This window comes from Zerene cesonia, chromosome 14, assembly GCF_012273895.1.
Source record: "Zerene cesonia ecotype Mississippi chromosome 14, Zerene_cesonia_1.1, whole genome shotgun sequence".
Lineage (NCBI taxonomy): Eukaryota > Metazoa > Arthropoda > Insecta > Lepidoptera > Pieridae > Zerene > Zerene cesonia.
Window position 1 is genome coordinate 2,584,329 of NC_052115.1, and position 27,850 is coordinate 2,612,178.

The 27,850-nt window shown below is 33.1% G+C and overlaps 5 protein-coding genes across 6 annotated transcripts; 4 read left to right on the plus strand and 1 right to left on the minus strand.

Annotated features, from left to right (window-relative positions):
• The first annotated feature begins 1,185 nt into the window (after positions 1 to 1,185).
• On the plus strand, positions 1,186 to 6,535 carry LOC119831775 (alpha-N-acetylgalactosaminidase-like). 2 transcript variants are annotated; one of them, XM_038355274.1, is made up of 10 exons: positions 1,186 to 1,328; positions 1,931 to 2,079; positions 2,787 to 2,961; positions 3,599 to 3,773; positions 4,185 to 4,267; positions 4,878 to 5,036; positions 5,199 to 5,411; positions 5,799 to 5,927; positions 6,134 to 6,209; positions 6,381 to 6,535. In XM_038355274.1, the coding sequence occupies exons 2-10, from the start codon at positions 1,931 to 1,933 to the stop codon at positions 6,458 to 6,460; spliced, it is 1,239 nt and encodes a 412-aa protein (XP_038211202.1). In that variant the 5' UTR covers positions 1,186 to 1,328; the 3' UTR covers positions 6,461 to 6,535. The 2 variants fall into 2 exon arrangements, with proteins under 2 accessions (XP_038211202.1, XP_038211203.1); XM_038355275.1 differs by having other exon boundaries at positions 1,226 to 1,328; positions 1,926 to 2,079.
• Positions 6,536 to 8,863: 2,328 nt separating this feature from the next.
• On the plus strand, positions 8,864 to 11,011 carry LOC119831709 (hydroxymethylglutaryl-CoA synthase 1). Its single transcript, XM_038355183.1, has one exon. The coding sequence runs from the start codon at positions 9,257 to 9,259 to the stop codon at positions 10,628 to 10,630; it is 1,374 nt and encodes a 457-aa protein (XP_038211111.1). The 5' UTR covers positions 8,864 to 9,256; the 3' UTR covers positions 10,631 to 11,011.
• A 6,185-nt stretch (positions 11,012 to 17,196) lies between these two features.
• Positions 17,197 to 17,767, plus strand: LOC119831979. Its single transcript, XM_038355556.1, has one exon. The coding sequence runs from the start codon at positions 17,197 to 17,199 to the stop codon at positions 17,764 to 17,766; it is 570 nt and encodes a 189-aa protein (XP_038211484.1). The 3' UTR covers position 17,767.
• A 2,720-nt stretch (positions 17,768 to 20,487) lies between these two features.
• On the minus strand, positions 20,488 to 21,111 carry LOC119831904. The gene has a single exon (XM_038355473.1). The coding sequence runs from the start codon at positions 21,109 to 21,111 to the stop codon at positions 20,488 to 20,490; it is 624 nt and encodes a 207-aa protein (XP_038211401.1).
• Positions 21,112 to 24,990: 3,879 nt separating this feature from the next.
• LOC119831905 (magnetosome-associated protein MamJ-like) lies at positions 24,991 to 25,653 on the plus strand. Its single transcript, XM_038355474.1, has one exon. It carries the CDS (start codon positions 24,991 to 24,993, stop codon positions 25,651 to 25,653), a length of 663 nt encoding a protein of 220 aa, XP_038211402.1.
• The last annotated feature ends 2,197 nt before the right edge of the window (positions 25,654 to 27,850 follow it).

Genomic DNA, 27,850 nt, shown 5'->3' on the forward strand with positions numbered 1-27,850 from the left:
CTGTATAGGGGTACAAGGTGCCCTAAATAGCTTTTAACTTATAATAAAATTTACATGTTGATTACACTATGAGTGAAGTGATTGTATTATTAAGAATTGAACAAGACGAGTCGTTGGTTACTTAATTTTTTATATTTATGTTTTTTACAATTGTTGTTATCCTTTCGACAAAAAAACCATCGTCTCTGGGTCAAAAACAACAGGAACAAATACAATAACCTATGAAACGCAATCAGAATCACGTAAATCGGTTTAGAATCCACGGAGCTATCGAGTAACAAACCTTAAAATAAATTGTGAGCCTCCTTTGTTTTGGGAATGTCGCCAAAAATAAGAAATTGCATTCATTGATGAATAAATATATTTTTACTTTCAAACATATATAAAATTTAATATTTTTACCCTTAGCCATACCAAAAGAAAATAAAAAAAACTTTTTTATCTACAAGATACAAGATTATTCTTCTACAATTTTTAGGATTTTAACATACAAATTTGTTAGTCTCCAGCTCTTTGAACTTTTGACCTTTTTATGACCACGCCTCACAAACACGACCGAAGTACTTAATGAAATTCCTACAGATATTAAGATAAAATTAAGTTTGTTGATATCAATAGTTTGTTATTTGAAGATATCAAACTAACCGATTACTGTAGTCGAAACATCATTCAATTACGCAACTTGGCTAGGAATTTACATTTACCTTTAAATTTCATAAATTGTTCCCGTCCTCCCACACAATGTGAAAACGGCCTAGCCAATCTACATTTTGATGTGGAATTATGTAGAACCATGTTACAAGTACCAACATTCGTGCGTAAGTTCAATAGCCCTTGTCGGCATAAACAATAGACAAGAAAGCTTTGTGATTATGGATCTGGAATACGGTTTATCACGACTAAGGTAAAAGATGATCTACATATTTTATCATTCACATTCATCATTGTTTATCTTTTTCTTTTAAAAACGTGAATAATTCTTTGTAAATAAGATTTTAGTATATAAAGAATTTTGTACACATTATCTTAATTCTTAAGTACCTACTAATGTATATTTGTATTATACTATGCATGTGTTTGTCACTGAAGAATGAAATATTGTGTGTACTTCAAAGTAATAAACCTACATTGGCAGTTCATGTTATTATTATGCACGTCACGATGCTACTAAAATTCTCTAGATACCAGCTAGATAGATAATGGTAATAGACATGCTGCGTTTCTAAAAACATTCCCATGTTATCACCTTCCCTAAATGCATATATTGTAGAATTTGAAACATACATATATTGCGTTTTGTTCAGTCATATTATCAAGTCGTTAATAAGGTAAGTACTTAATATCATTAAATTTTATAGTAAATAATGTCAACTTTATATTGTGTTTGTAATTTAATATTGCAACGGACGTACGCTGCAGTGGCAGTAACTATAAAGTAATTTGTGGCTTTACTGACTGCGGTCAGGGCTGTAAGAGACAAATATTTCCTACCAACAAATCAATAAAAAAAATAATAGGTAATTTTGTTAATACTAACATAAAAGTGGGTAGTTACAAAAGTGACTAATGATTCGCGGATTCACGAACTACACTTATTTCTGCTTAATTTATATATAGTTTATTTGTATGCTCATTACTATTGGTTAATCTAGCATTCAAACTATTAACGATTTAACGTTCTTATCAATATTTTTATTAATAACCCTTGTCGATGTCAACGACTGCGATCCGGGAGCAATTTTCAGACAGTAGTATATTGATGTGATGACCGTTTATGACGCGTATAAGATATTTTAATAACAAAGGTTGTTAATTCGGATCAATATTTTCGGTTTCGAATGTAATAATTTACTTTAACTATTTTTAAGTGTTAACTTAGTGTTCAAAGTGTTATTTTAATTTATATTGTTGGTAAATATTAACAATACAGATGAAGTATGTTGTGGTATTCTACGTGATGGTGGGATCAGTACTGGCCTTGGATAATGGCCTGGCTCTAACTCCGCCTATGGGTTGGTTGACCTGGCAGCGATTTAGATGCATTACCGACTGCAAGAAGTATCCCGATGAATGTATAAGGTAAATATGAGTTAGATATTTAAACCTTGTACTTGTTTCTAGATATTTTAGCATATTAGCCTTTTAAATACGCAACCTGATATTATTACTGCACAAGATAGAAGTTTTAGACACTAAGTTTACGCTTTCTTTATCTTTGTGATTTAAATTAAATCATCTTGTTACATGATGGTATTTTTCTGGAAAGACTATTGGGATCAAACCAAAATGCATAATAATATACATGAATAGCATTTGTAATAAGGATGTTTCTGAACCAAATCGTCTAAACTTTTCTACGTTAATTGCATTGTTGAAAAGGGAGCGTAAGTAAAATTCTTAAATAGCTCTTGCCACTACTTTAGTATTAGGCGCAAAAAATATAATTTTCATACAACGAATTTTGTGTAACTCTAGTGGTCCACCCCGGCTTCGCCCGTGGTACATATATAGCCTAAAGCCTTCCTCAATAAATGGGCTATCTAACACTTTAAGATTTTTTCAAATCGGACCAGAAGTTCCTGAGATTAGTGCGTTTAAACAAATTTTTCAGCTTTATAATATTAGTATAGATACGGAGTTAGTTAAAAAACTATGCTAAAATAATCAAAAGATAACTGGCGATTAATAACGTGCTTACAAATTGCACGTAACATTCAATAAACTAGATTAACAAAACGATTACTATTAAACTACAATGACGAGCAACACAAAAATATTGTTTACAGCGAAACTCTTATAAAACGGACTGCGGATAAAATGATCAGCGATGGTTATTTAGCCGCAGGGTACAATTATGTCGGGATAGATGATTGCTGGATGGAGCATGATCGTGACCAGGAGGGGCGGCTGGTTGCTAACGGGACTCGCTTCCCGAACGGAATGAAGCATATCGGAGATTACGTAAGATTGTATTGTAGAAAATCTTACAGTGTGGTTAATTTTTGATGAGTTCGACGTCGTGATAACTTTTTGCTCCGGTCTTTTTCTATTGGAATAAGGATTCCAGAAAAATAGAGATGTTATACATTAATTTTTAAAAGAATGTTACTCTGTGTTTAAAACATTTATTCTATGTGCATTGTTCAAAAGTACCTACTTATTATATACTGTACAAATGTAGCTATTCTGAAACAATACTATTAATTGATGAATGGAAATCCAAACAAAACAATTTATATGAACCATCACGGAAGGTTTTAAATAAAAAAAAAATCATCAAAATCGGTTCACCCAGTTGGAAGTCGTGTGGTAACAACCACAAAGAATACAGACGAACTTAAGTTAAGGTTTTTGTTAAAATCTATTTGTTTTTTACAAAAAACGTAACCGCCTTAAAATTGACAGAACTCGACCAAATTTAACTGGTTCCACACGGGAGGCACCAGCCATCAAATAAAAAAAGAATCATTAATCAATCGGTTCATCTAGTAAAAAGTAATGAGGTATAAAACACAAAAAAAAACATACAGTGGAAGTGAGAACCTACTCCTTTTTGAAGTCGGTTAAAATACATAAAATTCTATATCATAAATTTCAGTTACATAACAAGGGCTTAAAATTCTTTTTATACCAAGACTACGGGAATAAAACATGTGCGGGATACCCAGGTGTTCTTGGACATGAAAAAACTGACATTGATTCTTTTGTGAGCTGGGGCGTCGATTATATCAAATTGGATGGCTGCAATGTTGAAGTGTCAAAAATGGATTCTGGTAAGTATAACAACGGAAACACGTAAGGAAGGCAAAAAGTGCCAAACAAGAGAAATTTCATTGAGTTATATGTACCGATAGTATTATATTATCTGTGGTTATGTTAAATAAAAAAATAATTTACATGAATGTTTCTTTAGTGTATACCCATACCTTCTCATTCTTTTTAATCTTCCTTTGTATTTTGAAGCAGCATGACATTATTGAAACTGTCGATCTCATTATTGTAATATACTTCTGTATCTATATCTACTAAATATTAGCAATAAATTATCTTTTGCTATCCGCAACGTATCTTTGGGTATTACACGTTTTAATCATTACATTGCTTAGTATTACAATCACCAAAAAACTTTTAAATGAAAAAATAATTATTATACCTACATAAGCCTTAAATAACATTGCTTTTAGGATACCCGGAATTTGGTAAAATGATGAATGAAAGTGGTCGCCCCATGGTGTATTCGTGCAGTTGGCCTGCCTACCAAGACAAGGTAAAGACGACGCTATGATATATTGCTATTATATTTTGAAAGGAATTACTTAGTAGTTGTTTTAACGCAGGTTACGTCGCGTAAGAACACAACAATGAATAATATGTCCGTTTAAGTATTATAATAGACATATTATTTGTGTTCTAAGTACTTTTAGTTTATTACTATGTACAGTGATTAGGTACCAAATTCCTTTATTATGTTGATGTCTAGGTATTGATCTAGTCATATACTAAGTGGTAATTATTTACATTTATTTTAAACTAGCTATTTCCGCGACTTTCGTTCGCGTTTGTCAATAATTACTTAAATTGACTTTCACCCCTCCCCCCCTCAGAGACTGTATCGATTTCCGGGATGAAATGTAAATAAGGTCCTTCTTCGGAGTAGTTTCAATAACCATATCGAGTTTCATCAAAATCCGTTCTGTAGTTTTTGCGTGATTCTCATTCGAGATAGAGACAGACAATTTTTTTTTAATTGCGTTTTATACTTCAGTATCGACAATAAAACGTCCCACAAAAAAATCTAAATATCTTCAATGTACAGAACTGACCCCAACCATTTTTATTATATAGACCAAATTATATGTATTAAGTATTATTTTTAGCCAGATTACGAGTCCATTCAGGAGCATTGCAATCTCTGGCGGAATGCAGATGACATCCAAGATTCGTGGTCGTCTCTAACCAGCATAATGGATTGGTTTGCAGCACGACCGGAGCTGGCCAGTTATGCTGGTCCGGGACATTGGAACGACCCTGATATGGTGCGTACTTACTACTTATCTTCCACTTTATCCACGGTTATAGAATTATAACTGCCATTCAGGGATACATTTAATCGTACTATATGTTAATTAGAATAGAATAGAATAAATATTATACGTTATTCCTTAGAAATGCATAAAACTTTATATTGACTGTTTCAGTTGCTAATCGGGAACTTTGGTCTATCGGTAGACCAAGCGCGGGTTCAAATGGCGGTTTGGTCCGTATTAGCAGCACCGTTAATGATGAGTGTGGACCTTGACACTATACGAGATGAATTTAAACAGATTTTACTCAACTCTAAGGTGATCGAAGTAGATCAAGATGAGTTGGGTAAGCAAGGCATGAGGGTGTGGAATAAGTCTAAATGTGAGGTAAGTTGTTTAAGCCATTCGAAGAGCTGTTCTTTTCTATCGATTTTAGTGACAAGGAAAACTTACGTATGCAATAAGAATCAGTTCTCAATTAAAGGGTCGAACTCGACGGTTTGTATGACAAAACTTTAATTTTTTATATTTAGGTGGATATTGACTTGCTGAAATGTCTTAAAAAGTAAATATTACTGTGAAACACATATTCGAAATTAAAAAAAATTAATAACTTTTCAATCCTTCCTCGTCAGTTCTCAAAAGAAAAGTGATTATTAATATTAGGAAGATGCACGAAGTAAAGGCTCGTAATAGATATTTGTGTGAGATGTGGTGTGGAACATTAGTTTTTACTATTACATTCAAAAAATATATTAAGCTAAATAATTTTAGATATGGACCCGAGAGCTCTCAGCAGGTTTTGCCGTTGCATTTGTGAGCAGACGAGACGACGGCGCACCTTATACTTTAAGAGTGACATTCGAGGACATGAAAATTCCTAAACAAAACTATATCGTTCAGGTACAGGGTTATTGTGTGTTAGATAATTTATATTACAATAACGCAACTGTTACATTACATAAGCGATATCATTATAATATAGTTACTTTAATTTGTGCAGGATTTTTTTTTAAATTTTTATGTGGGAGTTTATAACAAAATTCCTTAGATACCTGCTGCATTCTTAGTATGAATTTGTCTTACCTTACCAATATCATATTTTACAGGAGTTATTTGATCAAGAGAATATTAGAAACATTAGGAGCGATGACGAACGATTCGAAACTCGTGTGAACCCATCAGGTTAGTACGCACCAATTTATACACGTACACGTATTATAAAAAATAACAAATTTGAAAAAGAACATTTCCGATTTATATTTATTTAAGTTATGAAGATTAGTTATGTCTTTTAATAAAGCAAACAAAATGTGAAATAATTTACAAATATTATAAATTATTGTTAAATTACAGGTGTGAAGTTCTATAAGTTTGTACCGGGACAGAACAATGAAATAAAGCGGTCCGCAGAAGTCATCTATTTCTTAGAATAAAAATTAAGTACCTATATAATTTTTAAGTACAAATATCTTATAACATAATCATGATAATTAAACAAATTATTAAGATAAGTTTATATATATTTTGGAGCATTTTTTTTCGAATTTCGTCTCCCGCCCTACCTTTACTCACATAATTGAATAAATATATAAATTATAAAGCATAGCCAAAAAGACGTATGAGAGTTTTGCATTACACGATTCTGAGCTGACATTAGATATTGTATTTAGTAAAAAAAGGCATTCTACTCTCTACAAAATATATTTGTAATCATAAAAACTTTAATGTAGGTATCTATTTATTGTTCAGTGCATAAATTATTATATGTTATACATATAGATATCAATTTAAGGTATGCATATATACAATGTATAGTAAATACGATTTTGTAGACCATTATTCTTTAGTCATGACTTCGTGTAAATCGTGACAGTAAAAATATTTCCCTGGAACTAGATATGCCATATAGGTCATAGATAATTCCAAACAGCGCTAAGCATAGATAAACGTGTTTTGTAGGTATGAGAAATATTGATGTTGTCTAACTGGGACTGAAAACCAAAGTCCACAGAATATAACATTTGCGAAACCACACTTAAATCTGTCAATCGGCAATCCATTTCGTTATCTTTACGGCTGACAAAGTACTAAAGTCCGAAGATAGGTTGTTTAATAACTACATCGATGTAATAATTTCAAAATATGTATTAAGTTTGTTGGCACGACTCATAGGAGAGAAGAGAAAAAGACAAAGGGTGCGAAAATTGATATTTTAATTTAAGTTATACAAAGTCAAATTGGCAAAATTGTTTTTGAATAAAAAAATTGCGGCTTTTTTTCTCAAATTTTTCTATATTTATGACTGAATATATAAAAAAGACATCCCTAAGCAATTATTACAAATATTATAAAGAGGAATGTTTTAATTTTTTTTTGGTCTTTTTTGTTTCACTGGTTTCTTTTACTTTGTAAATAAAAAAAAACTAATCGACCCATTTCAAAATTTATTACAAACAAAAATTGTCGAAAACATTCATGCTATTTGTTTGTATATTAGAATGAAATATATTAGAATCTCAGGAACCACTGGACCGATTTCAAAAACTCATTCACGGATGTAGATACGTTACCCCTGAGAGATATGGGGCAAGATATTATGTGCCATGGGCAAACCCGGGCCGGAACGCTTTTATTTGTTGAAACGTTAAAGGCATAGTTCGGTAGGTACATTATATTTTAAATTTATATTGAATAATGAATAATTATAATTTTCAAATAGGTAATGTACTCTAATCCCAACTTACGATTTCTTTAGGTTTTATGTAAGGTCTTAATACTTATAGAATATCACTAAATATACGTACACAATACGATTTACATTATAACCAGGTCATGAACTGAAATGCCATCAGAACTCGGAAGCGTAAACAGAGAGGTTTCAATAATAGTGTGATAAACTTATTTTCCAGAAATAGTAATTCATCACATTATAACATAAACATATAACTTTCAGTGTAAATAAGAAATTTTGTCTTCTTTGATACAGTGAGATGCCTTCGATACCAATCTGATTTCATTCATTTGAACTCAGTATATATGCGTCCGCGACGATAAATGTAAATTATGTAAACAATAAAAACTGGTTGAGCGCTAGGCTAGGTGGCCACCGAGCCGACCTACGAAAGGTGACCGTTAGTGGAGTGAAAGTTTATCATACTTACGTTACAGAAATTCGTGGTCACGATCATAGGACATGTCAAATAATTCAGCAGATTCATTTGACCTATTTTATTGTGCTATAATGTAAAATTAAAAGACTATTATAACTTACTGAAAATATTAACGAGTAAAACTTACAGTAGCTCATTATTCACAAGTAAGTATATAGCCGATACAATATATATATATATAATTAATACATAACCCGCATTACCTAGAGATTGGAAAATAATTAAAAACATTTTTTTAGGCCCACTGAATAGAATCGAAATAATCGATCAAGCTGATTTGAAGGTATTATAAACACTGTGACACAATAATTAAGTATTTAATAGGTATAGATATAGATTTATCTAATCACTGCATTAGTACAAATAAAATCGCTTCCCGTCGTCTGTCCTTATACAGCATGGTGTATGTACAGTATGGTATATTTAATACTACAAAACGAATTTTGTTGAGGGCTCCGTGCAAAGCCGGCTCTATATACATTTAAGTCATAAAATAATATTTAAGTACTTTTTCAAGTTGTGAAAAGCAAATCTATTTTAACATATTCATGGTATAACAGTAAGAACACAAAATTTTAAAAGGAAGGAAGGTCATGTTATGAAACCTGTTTATAACGGAACGCTTAACATTCGATGTCATACGTCACTGTGATGACTGATCACTGATGTATGTGGTGTGACAGCACCGGTTAGGAATTCATGTCAAAAAGTTCATTACAATCACAAACTATAATAAAGTATTCCTTTATAAATAAAACATTTACCAATATTTACGAAAATTACGTCTTTCATATAAACGGTTCGCGCCACGTAATTATTATTATCGGTCACTCGTGTAAGAGTAAAAGAAAGTTAGGTTAGTGGTTCCGCAGTAGGTCAATGGTATGATCATCGCGTGCCGGTTACGTTGTGCCTGACGTCGGTACTAAGCGAGTAAAGCGAGCATAGCGAGTCTGATTCGAGACGTGTTCAGCGTTAGTAGTCCGCGACGTACAAAACAGTTAACTCTGAGAATATTCTGTGTTAAGTATTCATCAGTGTTTTATTCACCTTAATACGATGGCTAGAGCTAAAGTAGAAAATGTGGGCATTCATGCTATGGAAATATATTTCCCCTCGCAATATGTAGATCAAGTGGAATTAGAAAAATTCGATGAAGTGGCAGCTGGAAAATATACAATTGGACTTGGACAAAGTAAAATGAGCTTTTGCTCTGACAGGGAAGACATCAACTCGATTTGTCTGACTGTACTTCATAGACTCATTGAAAAAAATAATATCAACCTCCATGATATTGGCCGGCTTGAGGTTGGTACTGAGACTATTATTGATAAAAGTAAAAGTGTAAAAACTTTCCTCATGACATTGTTTGCCAAAGAAGGAGCCACGGATATAGAAGGTATTGACACTACTAATGCTTGCTATGGTGGCACAGCAGCTTTATTCAATGCTATTAATTGGGTCGAGTCTTCATCATGGGATGGAAGAAAAGCCATAGTTATTGCTGGAGATATAGCTGTATATGGGAAAGGCCCAGCAAGGCCTACAGGAGGTGCTGGAGCAGTGGCAATGCTCATTGGACCAGATGCACCTTTGGTCCTTGACTGCGGTGTTCGTGCTTCTTATATGTGCCACGCTTATGATTTCTACAAGCCAGATCTAGCATCAGAATTTCCATACGTTGATGGTAAATTATCTATTCAGTGTTATCTAAGTGCATTGGATAATTGCTACAACTTGTTCTGTAAAAAAATGCGAACTGTAGATCCTGATTTTAAAGGTCTGCTAAGCTTGGATGGTATGCTATTTCACACTCCATACTGTAAATTGGTCCAGAAATCCCTTGCAAGAGTCAGTTTAAATGATTTTCTAAACACTCCTTTAGAAGAGAGGGAAAAACAGTTCCCAGGATTGTCACAGTTCAACGATCACAAAAGAGAAAATACCTACTTTGATAGAGATGTAGAAAAAGCTTTTATGACCTACAGTAAGGATTTATTTGAAACAAAAACGCAGCCCTCATTACATATTGCTCGGAATGTTGGCAATATGTACACCCCATCCCTGTATGGAGGTCTTGCATCATATTTAGTAAGTAAATCACCAGAACAGTTGATTGGAAAGAAGTTTGCATTATTTTCTTATGGTTCCGGATTGGCTTCTACAATGTATTCAATCAACATCTGTAAGGACATGAGTGCAGGGTCCAAATTAGAAAAATTAATAAATTCCCTTCATGAAAGCTTGTCATTATTAGATAAGAGGATAAGTGTGGAACCAGAAAAGTTTTCAGATATTATGCAAATAAGAACAGAAAACTATCACACAGCTCCCTACAAGCCGTCCGGACCCATTGATACTTTATTCCCTGGAACATATTACCTATTGCAAATTGATGAACAGAGAAGACGCACTTATGATAGAAAGCTTTGACTTGTTCACTTGGGGCATTGATAATGAGTATTTATTGTTTTAGTTTTATAGTTTAATTATGTCCTGATCATAGACATTAACTGTTTAAAGTTTTTATTTATTTATGTGAAACAATGGCTTATTAGTTAGTCATAAATGGTAGATATTTAAATAATGGGGAATGATTGCAATGTGACTTTGAATTGTTTGTCTATAATTTATGTAAATAAATACACAGCAGCATTATCAAATGTTGGTGAATGTATAAAATATATACACGGGTTTAAATGGAGGGTTCTTATTATTATATTTGGTGTATTTGAAATTAATATAAAATATTATATTTAATATAAAATATTATAATTGCTTTGGCTATTTATTACTACTCTTGAGTGTAAAAAATATCAATGTATTTCAGTTCTGTTGCACCTGTACAAAAAAGGAAAAAGTAACTTTTTGGGACGAATTATGTTTTTGTTTAGACATGAAGTGAAATATATAATTTGTAAAGATCAGACGGAATTTTATTTGTATTAAGTTTGGTGGCAGAGAATAATTCATAAAATTTATTCAAAATAATTAAAAAATAATATAAATCATGGAAAATAATCGCCACGGTTAGGCGAGGGATGCGGGTTCGACCCAAAATTGAATTGTCTATTTTGAAATATGTCAAACATTGCATTTAATGCTATTAAATAAAAAATAATTACAACGCCAATGCTTTTCATTCAGTCTTAATTTGTGCAGGTTGTTTTACGGGCGTCAAAATCACTTCATTTTGACGCCATTGCTTAGCCCGAAAATGTTGCTTTGATATGAAACAACATAAATCTCAATTTTTTTTTTATAAGCCTGATTTCAGGAATCAGACAGTTTTAAATTAAATATCACTGTATCTCATCATCATCAGCCCATATATGTTCCCACTGCTGGGACACAGGCCTCTTATGATATGAGGGTTCAGGCCATAATCCACCACGCTGGCCAAGTGCGGGTTGGCAGATAACTGTATCTAATCGGTATTGATTAATTAAATTAGTAAAAAATGTAATATCTAGTTTTGTGTGTTATTTTTCTAAAAGATATGAGTTATAATCGCTTATGGAAATAACTTACATTTAAAATGTAGAATTTTTAGAAATCTAGATAAAGGATTTTTAATTCTTGTTTTTGCTACAGATCGCTTAAGATTAGTTACTTTGTATAATTGAATTTGTAACCTCAGACCAATTAAAAGGTTTATAATTGATCTTAGTTTCTAATGTATAGAAATCATCAAGTGCGCACTATGGGTTCAGTACATACGTTAAAAGTAAGTTAAAAGGAATTGCAAAAAAAAAATGGTCAATTAAATGTACCGTACCAACTGTTATAGCGGCACAATAAATGCATCTGGCTACGTCATCTTTGAAAATTTTATGTCTTAACTATCACGATTCATGAGATACAGTCTGGTGTTAGACGCACGGACAGACCGACAAACAGACGGACACCGAGGTCTTAGTAATAGGGTTCTTTGTGTATGAACCCTAAACAGAAGTTAAAAAAAGGAATCAAGAATGTTTTATCAGGAATTGGGTAACGCTTCTACCGGATAGATATCACAACATCACGGTCACATTATAATATCATATATCCATGCATATAACAAAGTAGGAATGTGATCATCATATTACTTTATGTATGTGTGGGGAGGCCGGAGAACTCGAGTTTCAATAAACTTCATTACGTTTTCGTAAACGTATCTATCTTTCGGAGAGCTGATTCCATTATTGCTTATTCCGTATAGGCAGTATTCTTAACACGCTTTTATTAACTTTTCTGTGGGTTTATATGTAAGCGACACCTTTAAACTCATTTTTGATCAACTATAACCGGATTTTTAATTCAAAATTCGTACACTTATCAAGGATCGGAAACAATACCATAATTTAGTGAGTTTATCCTATTCTTAACGTATAGTCTATACAAGAACGGGTGAGAGAATTTAGTTGATTATATGATTATAGCGTGTTATATTATAACTATCTATTATTAATTATAATTTTAGATCAAAAGAAAATTTATTTTATAGATAACATTCCAGCTTGTATAAGTGCATCGTGCAAATGGAAAAATATGCCGCGAGAATTAAATGACGTAATACATTATGCAATAAACGTGTGAAGGTTTAATTTTTATTATTTTAAACTTAACAGCTAATTTATTTTTATTAAAAAATTGTAACGCTGTAATTATTTGCTATACATTTTGTTTTGGCTTACGTGTGTATTAGTCCAGTACAACGAAAAGCAGTTATTATTTATGGTCGATATTAACTAGATATTTATGCTATGTACGTTGCTACTCTATGCAGCGACACATGCAATACTTTAATACACACAGGTAATACTATCTGTGTCTATACTAAAATTTGAAATTTGAAATCGTTATTAAAATATACTACAGTTATTTGGTATTTGTAAAATTTCTCATCTATTAGCGAGCGTCTTCTGAATATGATTTAAATATTTTTTGCAATAGAAGATTTGCTGATAAATGATTACAAACTTTTATCTTAAAAGTTAGGTTGATAAGTAACAGAAGTACCTACCAACATCTTGCTTATCAGATTGGTCAGGAATTAAAATAGAATACCCGACCTGTAATGCTTCAAATATTATCCCAGTGGATGTGTAGTACAGACTATAGTTACTACCCAATAAGACGAGTAAGCGATTTACAAATACGCAGAGCATATCTCAATCACTATTATTAAAAATCCACGGCGCGTCTTTGATCGCGATAAACCTAAAAGTAGTTACCTACTGATGAGATTTTGATGAAGCTATTACGAGGAAGAATTAAGGAAATATTTAATGTGACGTTTGTTGCAAATGACTGGGAGTTTTAATAGAATAGCTTCGTCTCCTTTGAGATTTAACCGAATAGCGTATGGTGGAACTTGAGCGAAGTCAAAGCGAGTCGCTTGTTATGCAGGAAATAGCTGTTATTAGCTCTACTTGGGTGACCTGTAAGTGGGTTATCATGTTTAGGTTATACACGCTTATATTTGCATACTTTTCTATTAAACTTAGACATCATTCACTTATGAGGCAAGGAAAACACAATAGTATATAATATTATTATTAAGGGCAAAGATCATACAATTTAATCGATAAAGTCGTTTAAATGGTTAATGTGAATATGTATATTATAGGTATCTAAAGCGTAGATTTATAAAAGCAATTAAATAGTAAACAGACGTGCTCAAACAAATCAAGTCTTCGATAATTTAATGCGTAATCAAAATGGGTTATTTACCCAAATCTCAAATATAAAAAGAAACACTAGGTAAAATTTTGAACAAATTTATGGGCTAGAATTGTTCATATTTTATGCGCCAGAAAGACAATTTATTAATAGTCACTTGTGGCCAAGAGCCAAGAAAAAAAAACAAGTAGTTGGGAATGACCGGGTACTTATCTACCTATAGGGTATTAGTAGTGGGTAATGGTGGTATCCCACACATCCTCAAAAGTAACTATATCCATTTTAAACAAAATGAGTCTTGGTTACTCGAATAAATAAATAATTATTATTGAAATACTGGAATTTGACCAGCCTCATATTCAAATAGTCTTACCTACTTACGTTTTTGAAACTTTTGTACAAATTAATGAAGTTAAATACAAAGACTTCGTACAGTTAAATAAAATATAGTTTAAAAAAACTAAAAAACACGCTTTTCAAGCACATCAAACTAAAAACTATAAAATAATTTTTAATATAAGCTGAAAACAATAATGAACGAAAAATACTAATATTGTTGTGAATAATTTTTAATATAAACTGAAAATAATAATGAATGAAAAATACTAGTATTGTTGTGAAAAAAGCGTGGGGCGCTTTGTGCCATATTTTTCGTGTATTGAGCAATGGGATGATGAATAACTTGATAAGTTTAAAAGCGTGTTAAAAACATACCTATTTTCGTGATTCTACAAGATTGTAATTCTAAATATTTTGCGTGAATATATAGTTACGTGACTAAGTTAAATAATAGGAATTTATGATGAAAATGTTATCACTATGATCTTAACATATTATTTAGTTATTCATATTATTTCACTGTTTTACTTCTTACACGCACAAACGAGTAAATTTGAAAGCTGTAATTGTAAGATTTTTTGTCTTTTTATTTGGTGGTTTTTGCTTATCTTGGATGGAACTGTATCGATTCCTGTTAAAAGTCTAAGTATGTATTATTAGGTTTTATACTTATAAAGTATTATGTATTATACTTATAAAGTACCTAGATGTTATAAGGAGCAAATTAGGCTGGCTTATTCAAAAAATAATTTAGCGTGGATGGGTTAACAGTAGTAAGCTATTAAGTATTATCATCTATAAGTTTTAAGGAAAATTCTTCGAGACTGTCTTTATACATACATCTATTTCTAGAAAGACGTTACGTCTAAGTAAAGAACGATGCCAAGATAGAACAGTAAAGAAATGTATAAAGATGACAGAAGATAGTACTGACATTGTCCCTTTGTGTTTCTTTAATCTTGTTATCTTTTGCCTGCATTGTATTTCTATGTTTACCTATGAAAATAACTTGAACTAAGACCTTTCGCTTAAAGAAATCACCAAGAAAATCTATTTTGATTTATTGAGATTACTTTTAGTTCACGTTTCTATTAGAATAATAATTAATTATTTTCGGTTCATAGTGAGGTATTCAGATTCAGGTTATTACTTTATTTTGTTTTATTTTAATTTTCGTTTTCGTTAAATAAATTCGTCAAATACTAATGGCGGCTTTATTCCATAAGGTTTACAATATTTTAGATGAAATTTATTACAATATAAATTTGGGAGTCGAGCACGCTTCGGCACGAATTGAGCCAGCACGCACAGGGAAAGTACCATACTCCCATAGAAAACCGGCGTAAAATAGTGGAATGCCTCTGAGTTTCGTACGGTGAATGGGGGAGCCGGAGGCCCGTTTCCTTTTCCTCACACGTCCCAGACCATTCCTTCTTACTCCTCTCAAGGGGGCAGCGTGTGCGCAGAGGCACTACCTCTGAGAATGTTCATGGGCGGTGGTGATCGTTTACCATCACGCGAACCACCAGCTCATTTTCGCATTAGTATTGCAAACGATTTTAACGTCTGTTATCTGTCTAAAATAAATGGATGCGACATATAATCGTACTGCGTCATGGTGTAGTTTTATATACAACAAACATTGTGCGCATAAAAATACCGTCACGACAAAAATCGATAAAAGTATTATTTCATTTATTGATTTACAATAACTATTATTGAGGTGGATGTAATTTATCAGTACTAAACCATAATCTCTCATATATTTATGGTTGTTGTTTGTTACCGCTATATTTTATACAACAATGCATTACTAACCGGTTTTTTGAAAAGGAAGTTGTGAACTTCATGTCGAAAAATTTTACCTACACATAATATAATGGCTTTCGTTGCAGAGTTGTAAACTTGTAAAGTTGTAAAGTTGTAAACAGATACGTATAGTAGATCCTTTCTCACAAGTCATAACCTTACGAAAGAATCTATCATTCCCATTCAACAATAGATTATCAAAATGTCCGTGTGTCTGTATGTAAACTAGCGTAGTCAGGTCAAAACTCATGAAAAACTTATCAAGACTATTTTAATGTGCTCCAGTATCATCTTAGACCAAATCCATTTGAAGAACACGGTTTAATTCCTATTTCGTTTAAAATCAGAAATGAATCAAACTTAATTAAATGTGAAACTGTGATTAAGACACGTACGCTTGTGGATTTTCCAACTCTTCTTTTCAAATGGGACCAGAATAGGAACAAGCAAAAAGATAAACGCATTTTTTTTCAAGGGTTATTATCGTTATAAAATTCTCAAGTTATATATATCTTTGTCTAGTATGGTATTATGTTAACTGTGGTCATGACATGTACCTATATTCCTTTATATTGACTTGTATCACACAACTCGCACTGTCGCACAACTTAAACAATGAAAATAATATCAAGGCGCATAAAACGAAAAATTCAAATGAGCACGTAATACATTAAAAGAAGAAACTCGACTCAAAACTAAAATACTTAATAGGTGTAACAGATTATTTAAATGATCCTGTATTAATCAATTAAGGCTATGAATTTTAATTGTAGATGACTTCTTGAAACTTCCGACGTAAATATAACCTGCATAATGGTTTATTTGCAAATAATGTATCAATGCAGTAAAATTATATTGCTTTTATCTTGATCCTTTAACAATATACTTATATTATTATCACGTCTGTTTTCGAGAAAAAATTGATAATCAAAACAACGTATATAACCGTTGGTCATCTCTGTTCCTACATCATTTGGATCTGAACTGTAAGTAGATATTTTTTTACACATACCCATACTTGTATGTAATAAGTTTTATCCAGCTATAATAATGATACATAAACAACTTTTTAAATCTATAAACCATACCTAGATTACTATAAACCTCTCTATCATCTAAAAACTTACCTTATAATATTTGAGAGCGGTATGTTTGTAGTATCTTATTTTTGTTGACAGGAAATTATGAAGTTCTTTATTGTATTCGCTGCCCTAGTTGCCGTGGCCGTCGCTGGCCCCGTACGTGTCGATGACTCGCACTTGCTAGCCATCATACACGCCATCAACAGCCCGCACACGGATTCCGCCACCGCTGCTCTACTTCAGGACCAACTTGATGCGATCCTTGACTCGATCAAACCTGTTCCTGTTGAGGTCGGACCCGCGATTGTCGATGAGTACGAACCTATCTCCGTTGGACCCGCGATCATCGATGAATACGAACCTATCTCCGTTGGACCCGCGGTCATCGATGAATACGAACCCATCTCTGTTGGACCAGCTCTGATCGAGGGACCCATCCCTGACCCTGCTGCTGTTTCTGGATCCCCTCTCGTTCAGGTCATTGTCAATGTCAACACTCCGCCAAAACCAGTTGAAGATATTTCAACCGGCCCAGCTCTGATTGACTTTGACCCGGCTCCCATCCAGCCTGACCCTGTGATTGTGGTAGACCACCCGGAACTTGTGCCTGTACAGATCCCCCAACCCGTCCTCCCTGTTCCTGCTGTACCTATCCCTGACAACGCTAACTAAATATCTAACAAACATCTGATCTGCTTTTAAATTTAATCAGCAAATTGATTGTACTTGTGATGGAAATGTTGATATATTGTTTAAAATTATACATTTTTTCTTACAATGAAACTTTAATTTAACACATGATTAGATATATAACCTAACTATACTATACGACTATATTAGCTGGTGCCCACGACTTCGGGTGAACTTTGGCCGTGAACAACTGGAGCAATTCATGTTAATTTACATATACATTTATAGTACTTTCCTCGAAAATCCGACTTACTGAATTACTTAACTTACTGCATGTGAAAATTATTTTGAAAATATTTTGTTTATAAACTACATTTGGGGTCTTCCTTCAGGAGCGTCAATATATCAACGTCAGCGTTGCTGATTCTCATTAACATTTCTTCTGCTGATGCAACATTAAGTATACCATGATAATAACAGTCGGCTGTCAGGTCAACATCAATGGCATTAGGCGTCTGCCCCCGTGATTTTTTTTATTGTTATGGTAAAAAACTGGAGGGAGATATAAGACGCTTTGCGTTACTGGGTTGGCTACTGTGTCACAAAGATAAATCGGAAGGCAATTAAGTGAAATAAATGGAATTTTTGGCCAGTGCAGTCAAAATTTCAGTGATCATCATCATCATCGAAAATCAGTCATAAACTGTTACAACTTTTCACGCAGTTCACTGCGTGAGGTACTCCCAGTTTATGTTATTTTATAATCATACAGTCAAATTAATGAGCTTTCAGATCAAAATCAATACAGATTTTCATTACATTGTAGGTATAAAGCAGAGTTGCTTTCCGCGTCTGTATTTATATATTCTTAGATCTTTAAAACTACACAACGAATGGGTTTTTTTAATAGATATAGTGATTCAAGAAGAATGTTTATATGTATAATAACATCTATTTAACTATTCCGAGTTTGACCCTTGCGAAGCCGCGGGCTTGTATGTAAAAGAAAATGCCCATCAGACGATACATAATATTTGATAAAACGTCATTCCTATGCATGTATAGTGCAGCTGGGCTCTTGGAGTTCCACATCGGGAGTTCCAAATCTTTGGTTTTTATAAGTCAATAGAAAATGCCCACCAGACAGAACGATGTTTGCTGACGTCATTCCTATACATGTTATAGTGTAACTGAGCTCTTGGAGTTCCATATCAGGTGTTCCATATCTTCTAAATTTGTACTCTTACCAGAAAATCCTCATCACGAGCAACAACATTACCATGGAAGTTCTAATATGAAATACTCATTTACGCTTTACCCAGGAACCGAGGTTTGACAGGGACCGAGGCTAATAGTAATAATAATATGCAAAATTTTTGATCGACAATATATTCATCTTACAAATTGAACGAACGGTTTTCTATTCCTTATAAATTTCAAGATGTAGATACAAGTCGCTATTTAGCTATATCTTTATTAATTTTGTTCATTCTTAGTATTTCGTTAATCCATCTCATTATATTATTGAGATATGCTCAATAGGAAAAATGGTATCATAAAAACACAATTTAATGATAATTTTTTGTAGTTAGCAGAGAACGCTTTGTTTTGTTTTAATTTCTTGATTTTATTTAAATCAAATTTGTATTAGGGTGTTTGTGTCAATGGGGTTTTCCGCTAAGTCTATACCTATTTAAAATAAGTGTGTGAGTAGAAAGTCAAGACTTGGCAGCAGATTTATTTGCGAAGACGTCAAAACCTTAAACGTTTATAAAGTAATGGAATCTAATCTGAAAAAAAATCATAAATCCGCATCTGTGTCATGTATATGTAATTGAAAAAAAAAATGTCCTTGCTCTTTCAACTTACTTAACCCTTCCTATTTTAAGCTAGCGATGATAACCATCTTGACGTATTAGATAGGATATCAGTATATTGAACGAATGAGGAAGTAAACCTTTGTGTAGGTATTTTTTTATCCATGAAAACAGAATGTAACTGCGATGTTGTGAAAGTTATTAAAGTGTAATTGTAAAGGTCTATTGAAAATATTAAATAAGTTGAATGTAGGCTTCAAATAATATTTTATTTCGTCCATGAGACTTGACATGGAGTAATGCAATATTTACAGTCATTTATTGTTTTTTTTTTTCCCTCATAGGAGGCCTGTGTCCCGGCAGTGGGATCATATATGGGCTGATGATGATGATGCTGATGATTTTTTTTTTATTATTATTTGAATTATATACATGAAATCTCTGAAATTGATATAACGTTCAAAATGTTTTTAATTTTATTAAAATACTAGCGTTTCGCCCGCGGCATTGCCCGCGTAGCCGCAAGAAAGTTACTTTTCGCCGCATGGATCCCGTTCCCGTGGGATTTCCGGGATTAAAATTATTCTATGTCCGTCTTCTAGTTTTAAACTACCTCTCCACCAATTTTCAGCCAAATCGGTTCATCCGTTATTGAGTTTTAAATGGTGTAACTAACACCACTTTCTTTTATATATATAGATTAAATCAAAATATGATAGCAACCAAAAATAACTTTGTTCGATAATTTAAATAAGTACTTATGAGCTACTCTTATTATCATAGACGTGTAAATTGCTTTACCAATAAATTCTATGTAAAATGAGCTTTGTTTTTTCAATGAAATACAGACAAATAAAATCAGAAAAATTTATTATGAAAATTCCATAGAAGACAGGTCTTATACTTCAATCCATTACAATCATCTGCTCATTACACTCGTTGGGATTTAGTTGAGGGTGTCGGGAAGGTTGACAGCGGGGTCGCTGTCAATGATGGCGGGCTCAGTCTGGATTGGTTCGTATTCGTGTTCAGGCATGGGATCAATGATAGCGGGCTCGGTCTGGATTGGTTCGTATTCGTGTTCAGGCATGGGGTCAATGATGACAGGCTCAGTCTGGATGGGCTCGTAGCCTCCAGCGCCGGGGCCGGGGTTGGGTTTCTTGGTGTTGATGTTCACGATGACTTGGACGAGGGGGGAGCCAGAGACAGCAGCGGGGTCGGGGATGGGTCCCTCGATCAGAGCTGGTCCAACAGAGATGGGTTCGTACTCATCGACGACAGCGGGTCCGACGGAGATGGGTTCATATTCGTCAACGACAGCGGGTCCAACTGAGATGGGTTCGTATCCATCAACAATAGCGGGTCCAACAGAGATGGGTTCGTATTGGTCGACAACAGCGGGGCCAACAGAGATGGGGAGTCCTTCGATGATAGCGGGGCCGACGCTGATGGGGCTGTTGTCGTCAATTCCAACAACCTGGACGGGTCCTGCTGATTCAGGAGTGAGGAAGCGTCTGGTTGGGGTGGCCGTGGCCACGGCGACGAGAGCAGCGATCAGTAGGAATTTCATGTTATCTGCAATTGAAAATATTATCTGTTGAATAAAATCTTACAGTTTTAAATCTAAGTATATAGGAGTATTTAATAATATATATTTATGTTGTTTAATGGTGTACATACCTTTCCTGTAGCAGTTCAATAACAATACTCCTTTTTCAAAATCTTCCAATTTTATACGATTTTTTATCTTGGTTATTGCAATGTTATCTCAGAATATTAATACTATATGCAGTAAATAAAACTAATCATTTTAAAGTCAAGATATTGGTAGAATTCCATAGAATCTATTTTATTATTTATTGGTATGATTTTAGATTCAATATCAATAAATATAAGGTTTAAAATTGGTGGTTTGTTAAATTGATGGATGGATAGTTTACAATTAGTGTATTAGAGATTGGCTTTTTAAAATGTCTGACGAAATTATTATAATATTAGTAGTTATAGATATCAAAGAGTTTTTGTTGTTGTCTCCATTTGTTCTTCTTAGCCAAGCATTACGAAGCGGAAATTGCTATAATTGTCGCTCTCGTCCCTATACAGGGTACCTAAAAGTTATTGCTTTTTTATGTCATAGCGGCAACTGCGCTGGTGGTTCGCCTGATGGTAAACGATCACCACTGCTCATGAACATTCGCGGAGGCTCAGACATCTGAGAATGCGCCGCTTTAAAGGGATAAGAGATAAGGAGAGGATTGATGACTGGAAAGAAGGAATGGACTTGAAAGGGCGAGGAGAAGGAAAAAGGCCGGGGGGTGCGGCCACCATACGAAACACAATAGCAAGCTATTTCACGCCGGTTTTCTGTGGGGGTGTGGAACTTCCCCGGTGCGAGCTGGCCTAATCCCTGCCGAAGCATGCTCGACTCCCACATGCTTGTATCGATACGCATTATCAATTAACGTAGGTTGTGTATTGCACGCCTCATAAGCGGAGCGTTGAGGTAGTGCTCTACTCTCGCTTAACGAAAATCAAGGGATTTTTTGAACTAAAAGTATCTGTAAATATTTTCTATCGCACTTGTAGAATAATATTTATACATAATTGTCAAGAAAAAACACTAGTTTCAACACTCATGACATTTTGAAATCTTATTTTGCTTTGTAAATAACTAAAAAAATGTTTAAAAAAATTATTCTAAGCCTGTCCGTTTGTATGTATGTAAACCGGCGTGGTCACGATAACTAGCGAAAAACTTAACTAATCGATTTTTTTTTAAACGCTTCGGTATCATCTAAATTTATTTCCTTTCGAAGATCACGGTCCAATTCAATGTAATTTAATTTTAATTGACAAAACTTATCGAATGTATATTTCTATCTCATCAACTATTTTCTTTCTGTTACGTTATGAAAAAGGCTCGTTTACAATACTTGCGTGTAGTACCTTATTTTTCCATTTCTGGGTGGACAATGGCGCGAAAATATCGTCTTTTTTTTTTTTTTAATTTTTTGTCTTGTAAAAATTAAAAACCGCTATGAGGCGTGCACTTTTGGATTTTCCAAACTTTTTACTGTTTTATTTGATATGTATTTTTTCTTTTGTTTAATTCTTAAAGTTTAATGGTTTAACATCTCACTTATAAGGAGGTTGCTCCTGTGGTATACCTAGGTGCATGTATAATCTCGCTTTCAAATTTAATCATTTAACGCAACGCGCCCAACATTGACGAATCTTATATTCTAAATTCAGGGATTAAGTTGTTTTTTAAGCTAATAATAGATGAGAGTGAAATTATTTAGTAGGGAAATATTGTTTTCACCCATAAAAGTTTTATCTCTTAAAAGTTTATATTTAATTTTACTAAATATACCTACTTTCTTTAAATATATATCTCGTAATATCATGATATATGTACTTAAAATTTTTCCGATATATGGAAAATCAATTCGTGCGGTGAATTCGCATTATTCGTAGATTATAGACAATTTTATCTTGAATTGTAAACAGATAAATGTCCAATAATTATTGATTACATTGGCGGCAGTCACTAATAAATACTAATCATAAACAGAAGTGTGTGCGATAAAATATACATAGGTAATACCGTGACGTTACAATAAAAGTAGCTGTGAAATATTTATCATTTATTGATACGAAATAAATTATTATCTTATCAAACGCGTAATTTTCGCGCGTTTCAGCGTTAGATATTATTAAAATATCAGTATTAGAAAGGCAAAAGACTTGCTAGAAGAAATTTAAGGTTCCTTTGTAGACTTATGTTTATGTAGTTGTGTTAGTTGTAAGCTTGGGCTCGAAATTGACTTCACTCGGGTATAATACGTATGCGATCTAGGAAAGCACCACCTACATACACATTAGACTCGTACATATATGGAGTTATTTATATTTTATACTGATAAGCAGTCAAATAATACCACGTGTGTGCTTTAAATACCTAGATTTTATGCAACAATATTATTTAATAATTAGGCACGTTTATCTCTGGAGTACTGGGAGATTATCTTCATGTGAGCTACGCAAATATGAAACAAATCCTAAATAAAAACCTTGAATATTATATACATATATATTATTTTACCAAAGAAGTAAAATAATTTAATTACTTCTCCGTCACTAAACTCTTGATTAGTTTAATATAGGAGTGCCTCGTTTGAATTGTATAAATTATTTAATTTAATTTGTATCTAGCTAATGTTTTTATTAACTAATTAGGTATAATGTTGCACCATACGTTTCTATATTATTAATTAGGTTGAAATCTCTTAAAAAATTTAATCTGTCAAATTGACAACATACGTTTTTATTCGTCAAAAAAAGAGTAACGTGTTTTGAAGATTTTTTATAGTTACTTTTTTAATTTAATTTTTTCTTTTTGAACAACGAGTATTGTAAAATAAATATCGTCAATAAATAGAGTTATAAATAAATTATGATATTACATCATAAACTAATAAGGAACATATTATCGATAACGTAACGTGAATAGATTATTATTGATAGGACATCAACAACGTTATAAAAAGCTATTGATATGTTGCGATAAAATCTAGGCGCCTAAAACGAGGCAATAAAGCAATAAGCTTTTGGAAATTTTAAGAACTCTGAAAAAAGGTGACAAAAGTTCTCTCATTTTATGTTTCATTCAAGAAATTTGATATATTGGTGAATGAAATGAAATGAAATAGTTTGGTTGACAAAATTGGAATTTTGACAGTGTAGTTAATAACTATGTAGAAGATAGTAATCCGAGGTGTAGCGGGATTAAATTGCTGTTTTCAATTTTTATTTTGATTTTGAACGTGATCTTCCCTTTAAACAATTAGTTACCTACTTATTGGTGCATTAACAATTCGATCCGAAAAAGATGAAGTAGATTTTTTTTACAGAAGCCTTAGGAAATTGTCCTACTTATAATTTTTTTGCATATTTATAATCATACAAATAATATATCATTCATTCAAATATATCAGTACTTATCTTCTTTAATTAATTCAAATGATCGTCTCCAAGTTAATCATGCTCAATCCATTGTTTCTATACTTTTTTTGATTGATGAAAGTTGATTTAGGTATTATCTATCCTAAATGACTGGTGTAAATTTTCTAAATCCTTTGTAATATTCGTATTATCATTTTATCATAATTTATTGTTTGTGGATATTATTTATGTTAAACACGCCGAAAACATCGATAACATTAATCCAATTCATAAATCAACACAATAATCATCAAATTTTATTGATATCCTATATCGATAATATTTTCCTATAAATTCTATAAACAAATTCTAAAACAGTATTGGAATCACAAAAGCAAAAGTGAGTAGACAAGTAATTTAAACTATTAAACAACTATTAACCATTTCTTAAGACCCTAGACAGTCAGATATTAATTACTTATTTTTTTTTTTCTAGAAAGGAAACATGAAATTCTTAATGGTACTCGCTTTAGTCGCGGTAGCGTCTGCAGCCATCCTTCCCCACAAGAGAATCAACCAGGCTGAACTTGATGAAATCGTCGCAGCCATCAACAGTCCCAGCACCCACCCTGCCACCGCAGCTGCCCTCGAACAGATGCTCCAAGACCTCCTCGGTGCTGCCTTCCCTATCCAAGTAGGACCAGCAGTTGTTGAACCCGTTGAAGAAATCTCTGTCGGACCCGCTATCATCGACCCTGTAGATGAAATTCAAGTTGCTCCCGTGGTTGTAAAGCCCGTTGAGGAAATCTCAGTTGGACCCGCTATCATTGACCCCGTTGAAGAAATCTCTGTTGGACCTGCCATTATTGACCCAGTTGAAGAAATCTCAGTCGGACCCGCTTTTGTTGACCCCGCTCCACCCGCGTTCCCCTTCAAGGGTCCCCTCGTCCAGGTTGTCGTTAACGTGAACTCTGGTTCATCTGACTCAGTGGTAGTTGAGCAACCCGCCCTGGTCCCCGCTCCCGGCGCCGACCTCGATGAAATCAAACCCGACCCAGTAATGGTTGTGGACGCTCCCGAACCAGTTGTGATTGCCCCAGAACCCGTCAATGTCGGCAACCCAATCTTCCCCGACCTCGCAATCAACCTTCCCGAGCCCCTCAACTAAAGTAACACTTAAGAATTTTAATATAAGGTTTAATATGTAATTTTTTATGATTTCTTCCTTGAATTCCATCTTTGAATGTGTAACCACAGAATAATAAGTACAAGATTTACTTTCAATTTATCTCAAGTTTATGGTGAAAATTTAATTTACTCAATAACAGATTATAGTCCACCTTTTATATAGGTACACGACAATGAAAATGTCATTGATCAAATTCTGTGCCTGCAAAGTCTTGAGTTTGCAAAATAAATATTCTCGCTATATTTGACCTCGCATATCTCTGAAACTATTAAATGACACATTTTTTAAACAAAATATTTGTGGTTATTAGTTATTCATCATAGCAATCCCGTTAAAGAATAAAAAGACGAGCAAATAAACACCTTTCAATTTTTTTATGTACTTAGGTAAAATCTATATCTATATCTATTGAATTTTTAATTCTCAAAATCCCTGGGAGGATTATAAAGATATGATTTTTATAATCCTCGCTAGGGATGAAAATGATTTATAATGATTATCTCAGAATCTATAGAGGTACAGTTTCTGCTACGATATTGGCTATTATAATGCTATTTCCTGTCGTAATGTTTTAATAGTTAGGTTAATCACTATCACCGTCAGGCGAACCACCAGCTCAGTTGCCTGATATGACATAAAAACATATACTACTAGCTGCGCCCCGCGGTTACACCCGCGTAAGTCCGTATCCCGTAGGAATATCGCGATAAAAAGTAGCCTGTATGTTATTCCAGTTGTTCAGCTATCTACGTACCAAATTTCATTGCAATCGGTTCAGTAGTTTTTGCGTGAAAGAGCAACAAACGCACACACATCCTTACAAACTTTCGCATTTATAATATTAGTAGGAAGTAGGATGTTTTGTTTAATCATTACCTAGGTTTGTTTGTAGCGTTGGTTAATGGGAATTGTGCCTGCTTATTTAATTCTTTTACAACAAGATCTAAGCACTTGATTTCAGTAAGGTAGGGTAGCTTACTGAAGAATAAAGAATAAATGAGGAACAATGGATAATATATCTTTTTCTATTTGTTTGTTTATCAGAATGTCTCTTTGTGCACTTAGATTTTCAAACGCTAATTAAGTATGTAAAAAAACTCTTAAATTACACAACGATGTAAAAAATATTGATTGGATTTTTTCTTAAACTTGGTGTACATTTCTTGCTTCACGCTGACTTAAGCGGTCATTGTGTTGTGAATACTTTGGAATATGCGTGCGGTTTTTTTTACGAAATCTTATCAAAGTAAAAAAAAACTTTGCGACCTATTAATCTTAGTACACGATATATGTGACAACTTTTATAATTCTAAAACCATGTATTTTTTTATATTTTTGTCAAGAAAAATAATCATCAGTTCAATTTTGTGGCTGGAATAGTAAGGAGGATAAAGAATGCATAATTTTAATATTTACGTTGTTCCCATCGAACTATTCTTTAACCACGCGGGCGCGATTTAATTCCATTATTTTTGTTTATGCCAATAAAGCATGTATAAATAAAATAAGTTAATAAACATATCCATCTTTAACAGTGATAATCTAATACAAAACCTAAGCCCCTACACAATAATTGGAGCAAATAGTTTAATCGGAGATTACGTGCAACTTTTTCAATTTTAAATTCTGATGATAAATATGGAACACCTTTGAATGAATAGCCCTTCTATTAGGTTTATTTAAGATTGAATATGGCTATGAGTAGAATTTTGTTGTATTTTACCGGATTTTAAATGCCACATATTATTACTTAGTCACATATACTTTAACTGGAATACTCAGACAGGGTATTTTAACAATTTTAGTGATTTTATAGATTTTATGTTCTATGTGATAGCTCTGTATACATACTATTAAATTAAGTCAATTTAATAAAATTAAACGAAATTTCCGTTCAAATGAGATGCTCGAATAAAATCATTAACGCTTTCTTTATGAGATTATAAAAGATATAGAACTTAATAGACATTTTTGATTTCTAATGTTTATTAAGTAGGTGAAAAACCTTTAGAATTATGAACAGGTTCAAATTAATGAAGAAGAAATTCCCCAGACTTTTTTATCTTTAGTGCATTAATTACATTATAGGTTTATATGCTCTTTTAGTGGTACACATTATTAATACGAATATTCTAGTCCAAGATCCCAGAGCCGTAAGACACAACTTATTTTCTAA

Bases quoted from the DNA above. Each gene is read 5' to 3' on its own strand.
- LOC119831775 (XM_038355274.1), top strand. From the start codon at position 1,931: ATGAAGTATGTTGTGGTATTCTACGTGATGGTGGGATCAGTACTGGCC. The intron at 3,774-4,184 runs GTAAGTATAACA...CATTGCTTTTAG, and splicing joins AGTGTCAAAAATGGATTCTG to GATACCCGGAATTTGGTAAA. The intron at 5,412-5,798 runs GTAAGTTGTTTA...AAATAATTTTAG, and splicing joins GGAATAAGTCTAAATGTGAG to ATATGGACCCGAGAGCTCTC.
- LOC119831709 (XM_038355183.1), top strand. From the start codon at position 9,257: ATGGCTAGAGCTAAAGTAGAAAATGTGGGCATTCATGCTATGGAAATA.
- LOC119831979 (XM_038355556.1), top strand. From the start codon at position 17,197: ATGAAGTTCTTTATTGTATTCGCTGCCCTAGTTGCCGTGGCCGTCGCT.
- LOC119831904 (XM_038355473.1), bottom strand. From the start codon at position 21,111: ATGAAATTCCTACTGATCGCTGCTCTCGTCGCCGTGGCCACGGCCACC.
- LOC119831905 (XM_038355474.1), top strand. From the start codon at position 24,991: ATGAAATTCTTAATGGTACTCGCTTTAGTCGCGGTAGCGTCTGCAGCC.